At 38.6% G+C, this 5,750-nt stretch overlaps 1 protein-coding gene across 1 annotated transcript; it reads left to right on the top strand.

The window, feature by feature from the left end:
* Positions 1-3,137: 3,137 nt before the first annotated feature.
* LOC124934578 (protein stu1-like) lies at positions 3,138-5,520 on the top strand. The gene is made up of 7 exons (XM_047475111.1): positions 3,138-3,316; positions 3,536-3,806; positions 3,861-4,046; positions 4,130-4,234; positions 4,385-4,633; positions 5,026-5,139; positions 5,185-5,520. The coding sequence occupies exons 1-7, from the start codon at positions 3,138-3,140 to the stop codon at positions 5,518-5,520; spliced, it is 1,440 nt and encodes a 479-aa protein (XP_047331067.1).
* Positions 5,521-5,750: the final 230 nt, after the last annotated feature.

Raw genomic sequence — 5,750 nt, 5'->3', positions numbered from 1 at the left:
TGTAGGTTTAGGTTTAGGTTTAAGTTTTGTTTAATCTGTAATGTTCTCTTCTATGTATATTATACCGTTTATATTGATGGATACTGATGTATTTAGCTTTTAAGGTTCATGTAATATTCGTTTATGTTTGTATATGTGTGTATATGCTTTTAGGGTATATGATGAGTATTATATCAGTGTTCTTATTCTGCATGCATGCATTTCTCGTTTATTCTTTCACGAGAAATGCATTTTCGTGTATTCTTGAACCCTAAACTAAAAACACAGGAATGAAACAAGTTTCAAGATGATTGTTGTTGTGTCTTTTTTGAATGAAACATGTTCTCATTTGGATTAGTTCTTTAAGTTTCCATAAGCTGCATTTTCGTGTATTCTTGAACCCTAAAACCAAAACACATGAATGAAACAAGTTTCCAGCTGATTGTTGTTGTGTCTTTGGTGAATGAAACATGTTCTCATTTAGATTAGTTCTGATTAGTTCTTTAAGTTGCCATAATTTGATTATTTTTTATTCATTCACGAGAAATGCATTTTTGTGCATTCATTCACGAGAAATGGCATTTTCGTGTATTCTTTCACGAAAAATGGCATTTTCGTGTATTCTTTCACAAGAAATGTCATTTTAGTGTATTTTTTGATGTTGCTTGAGTTGTTATATTATATTTTTCATATTATGATTTTGGATTATTAAAAACTAATAAGAAAACTAGTTGTAACATGATTTTGGTTGCCTTATGAAACTGGGCAACTTAGATTTTGAATGATGTGCAGTATGAAACTGGGCAACTCAGACCTTATTTGAAATACTGTTAGGTAATTATAATTTTCTGGATTTGCTTACTCCAATGTTGTTCCTTGTTTTGTAGATGGAGTCCACCATAATTCATGAGTTTGCTGGGAGGGTCTCATGGAAAACCAATATCGAAAAAATTGCCACCAAGTTTGCTTCAATGAATCTAACGGAAAGGGTAGAGCAAATCCAATTCAGATTTTTATTCAAAAGATACGTGTTACTGCGGTTCTCAAGAACTATAATACACCAAATGCTCCTCAGGAAGTGCAACTTAAATTCTATGGAGATGAAGTTCCTCGTGAATGGAGAGGAGCTGTGCTTCGGGATGAAGGAGTTTGCATTGGTCACAAGCCTCAATTTTGGGAAATTCCCTGCGGAGGAAACTATTTTCAATGAAGAATGCCCACCTTTGGTTGCCAAATATTATAAAAGAAATCAACTTGTTAGAACAGAAGACCTTCATTCAAAGTTTGTGTCCTGCTCTGATAGGGAAGATGTTTGGAAATTGGGGATGGTATATCTGGTTACCCAATATGTCACACCCTAAAACTCATATTTGACCGAATGCCTTCGGTCCTGGCCAAGACCAAGCACTCTTGTGATTGGAAATTAGGACCGAGGCAAATCATAGATTTAGGACCGAGGAAATATGTGTTAGGACCGAGAAATATGTGTCAGGGCCGAAGAAATATGTCTTAGGACCGAGGAGACCGAGAGAAATCTATGTCACGACCAATAGGGTCCGATCGATAGAGTCTGACCGAGGGAGTCAGACCGAGGGGGTATGACTGATTATATTTTCCACCTCATGCTTAGCCACCTCATGCTTCAAACCCTTACTTATTCAACAAGCTGGTGACAAGCAGGTGACCAGCCTAGTTTTCCATCCCATGCTTATGACCAGCAGGTGACAAGCAGGTGACCAGTCTAGTTATCCATCCCATGCTTATGACCAATAGGTGACCAACCTAGTTTTCCATCCCATGCTTATTCAACGAGCTGGTGACAAGCAGGTGACCAACCTAGTTATCCTTCTCATGCTTATGAATATCAGGTGACAAGCCCTTTTCATTATAATATATTATTCTACCCATACTTGTCAAGCCAATGACAAGCCCTTTTTCCTCAACCGACTTTGACCCTTTGTATTTATATGCTTCACCATGGATTGATTAATATCAATCCATTTTCCCTCTTCTCTAAAAAATCAGAAGACATACGTTAGAAATCTTGAAGAACAGTAACTCTTCAAGTAAGATCAAACCTTAGCATCTTCAAAGTATAAGGCAAGAAAACCTTTCTATATCACTCTTTAGAAACCCACACATGCTTATATAATTCATGTATATTATATAAATTATGCATACTGTTTTTATAGCATGATTTCATTGTATATTCATAACTTTAAGGATGAACCAAGTATGATCTATTTCAAAGTACCATCTGTTTTCCAAAGGCTGATCTGTTTTATAAACAAGGGTCTATTTTATAAAAAGAATGGTCTGTTTTCTAAAAGAAGGGTCTGTTTTCAAAAGAAGGATTTGTTTTCCAAAGTAAGAACTGTTTTATGGAATCATTGTGAACAATGATGTATGAGTATTGACGGAATGGGAGGAGGGCTACTCAGGATGAGCTCTGGTAGTCTAATTCCAAAATATGTGTTGATGTTTCTATTGGGACTGGACTTCTGGAATGAGCTCTAGAAGACCCTATCCACACAGACAAGGGTCGAACCAGGTTGTGGGCTTTAGGGATAGACTCCGAAGAGTGCCTATCCAAATATGTGCTCAAACCGGATTCCTAACTTTCAGGATCAACTCTGAATTGTAAAGGGCCAATATGTGCTCAAGATCTTACTGTATTTTCACAAATGATGATATACTTTACAAACCAGCATGTGGATCCAAAGAAGCTTTTAAAACATCTTTTCTACAATCTGTTTTATAACTTGCTGGGTCTTTAGGCTCACTATGCTTGTGTGGTGTAGGTACACAACCATAGTCTTTTTAGGACAAGTAAAGGGAGGCTTGGAGTGGGGCAAGGTGCAGGGATGTGTGTGAAAGGAGGGACCAAGGCAGAAGATCGAGCCCTTTGTTGGGTCTATTCTTAAAAGTCTGTATTTTATAAGTAAAGGACCGTGTCTTGATTTTATAAACTGAAATTTTGTAGCACCACTTTTTATACTTAACAAATGCTTCCGCACATGTTTTTGTTTTTTTTTCTCTTATGTATTTACGTTTTCAAACATCCCTCACTCGGTCTAAGTAGATTAGGAGTGAGGGGTGTTACACAATATCTCTTCACCCTTGACCCAAAGAGGATCATAAATATCAAACTCCTCAGCATGGTCGAGGACATCGACACTTTCCTCAATTTTCCATGGGAAAAGGTGTCATTTAGAGCAACCATAAATGGTTTGAACAAGGACCTTGATCGCTATAGGTTGCTATATCTTGAGAAGAAGAAAGCCATGGGGAAGAAGAACAAAGAAAAGGATGTCGATGTTTCTTATATCGTATATGGGTTTGCACTAGCCTTACAAGTGTGGACCTATGAGGTTATCCAAACGTTTTTCCCCAAACTTGCAAGTAAAATGATGCTTCAAGCGCAAGAGCCTGTCTGTCCAAGGATAATATAGTACAAATACGAGAGGAAGAGAACCGCCTTTGATCTTCACACTGGGGAGGACTTTGAAGATATGCGAGGTAATGTTTATGATGTCTTTTTTTATCTTGATTGTAGAAAGCCGAAATTTGGAGATATTGAAGAAGATGTAGTTCCTCATAAACCTGAAATGAGGAAGAAAAGACAAATTACTCTTACCAAAGCCAAACCTTTCATGAGTAGAAGAACCCGCAACCCTACCCCCAACACCAGCAACTCTGATTCTGTCGAGAGCGCCACGAGTAGAAAAGATGATGAATCCTCTCCCATGACTCCAACAACAAAAACTCCCCATGAAAGATGTAGATTGGATGAACTTACGAAGGAGCTAAATGAACTCAAAACTGAAGTGAGAACTGAAATAAATCTCATAAAAGAGATGTTAAACCAACTTTAACAACAGTTTGACATATTATCAGCCACACTAGGGGAGGAACAGAGAAGGAAAAAATTTAATGAGGAAGATTTAACAGAGAAAAAGAAGGTGAATGAGGAAGACAAGGATGAGGAAGATTTTAAGGTGAATGAGAAAATTTTGGATAAGGCGAATGTGTTTATTGAGCATATGTTGAATGATGATAATATTGAGGTATGGTCGAGCATTTGGTGTATTTCTCGCAATTGGTGTATTTCTATTATATGGTCTAATTAAAGACTTTGGTTTTTTTGTAGGATGGGCTTATAGATAAAGACAACGATGGGCTTGTGGAGGAGAACAATAATGCCGGGCTAGTGGATGTGTTGATTGAGGATGTGTTGATTGATGATAATATTGAAGTATATATTTCTCGCATATTGTCCATTTCTCGCATTTGGCATATTTCTCGCATTTGGCCTATTTCTCGCATTTGGCATATTTCACGCATTTGGTCTATTTCTCGCATATTGTCCATTTCTCGCATTTGGTCTAATTAGAGTATTCTTTAGGTAGCTGATGGGATTGTTGAGGAAACAAATGTGATTGTTAAGAAATTCAATGATAGGATTATTGAGGAAGCAGATGAGATTGTTGAGGAAGCTGATGTGCATGATGAGAAATCCAATGTAGATGAGAAGGTGGATGAGACGATGGAGGGGATTGTTGAGGAGAAGGTGGAGGAGAAGGTGGAGGAGACTGTGGAGGGGATTGTTGAGGAGAAGGTGGAGTATAAGGTGGAGGAGATGGTGGAGGGGATTGTTGAGATATGTATTGTCCATTTCTCGCATTTGGCCTATTGCATGCATTTGGTCTAATTAGAGCATTCTTTAGGTAGCTGATGGGATTGTTGAGGAAGCATATGGGATTGTTGAGTAATACAATGATGAGATTGTTGAGGAATCATATGAGATTGTTGAGGAAGCTGATGTGCATGATGAGAAATCCAATGTGGAGGAGAAGGTGGAGGAGACGGTGGATGGGATTGTTGAGATATGTATTGTCCATTTCTCGCATATTGTCCATTTCTCGCATTTGACCAATTTCTCGCATTTGGCTTATTTCACGCATTTTGTCCATTTCTCGCATATTGTCCATTTCTCGCATTTGGCCTATTTCTCGCATTTGATCTAATTCGATGATTTCTTTGTAGGATGGGCTAGTGGAGGATAAGAATAAGGTGGACGATGATTTCATTGTGGAGAAGAAGGAAGAAAATGTGCAGAAGATGGTGGTGCAAAAGGGGAAGAAGGTGGTGCAGAAGAAGGTGGTGCAGAAGAATAAGGTGGACGATGATTTCATTGTGGAGAAGAAGGAAGAAAAGGTGCAGAATAAGGTGGTGCAGAAGGGGAAGAAGGTGCTGCAGAAGAAGGTGGTGCAGAAGAATAAGGTGGACGATGATTTCATTGTGGAGAAGAAGGAAGAAAAGGTACAAAATAAGGTGGTGCAGAAGGGTAAGAAGGTGGTACAGAAGAAGGTGGACGATCATTTCATTCTGGAGAATAAGGAAGACAAGGTGCAGAAGAAGGACAAGCAGAAGGTCGTGGATGAGGATGTGGTGGAATTGGAAGATGCATCCCACATCGATTTTAAGAGAAAGAGGACTAGGTCGAAAGCTCTACTTAGTCCTTACACCGTCCCTCTTTGAAGACAGAAAATGTTGAAGGATACAATGATTGTCGATCCTATGTCGAAGTATAATCCAAAACTGAAGACAGCGTTCATGAAAGAGTTGGCGAAAGGAGCTGAATGTAAAAAGCTCCACCTTTGTGATGGCACTGTAGGCCATGAATCTTCAATACAATTCTGAGGACACATAGGTGGCTAATTGATGTGGAGATCAATGTCGGATGTTCTCTACTAAGAGAAAGAGCATTC

The sequence above is a fragment of the Impatiens glandulifera genome, chromosome 1 (genome assembly GCF_907164915.1).
Source record: "Impatiens glandulifera chromosome 1, dImpGla2.1, whole genome shotgun sequence".
NCBI classification, from domain to species: domain Eukaryota; kingdom Viridiplantae; phylum Streptophyta; class Magnoliopsida; order Ericales; family Balsaminaceae; genus Impatiens; species Impatiens glandulifera.
The sequence above is the reverse complement of the archived record's forward strand: the minus strand, read 5'-3'. Positions and strand labels throughout refer to the sequence as shown.

Bases quoted from the DNA above. Each gene is read 5' to 3' on its own strand.
- LOC124934578 (XM_047475111.1), top strand. From the start codon at position 3,138: ATGGTCGAGGACATCGACACTTTCCTCAATTTTCCATGGGAAAAGGTG. The intron at 3,317-3,535 runs GTTTGCACTAGC...TCTTGATTGTAG, and splicing joins GTTTCTTATATCGTATATGG to AAAGCCGAAATTTGGAGATA. The intron at 4,235-4,384 runs GTATATATTTCT...AGTATTCTTTAG, and splicing joins TGATTGATGATAATATTGAA to GTAGCTGATGGGATTGTTGA.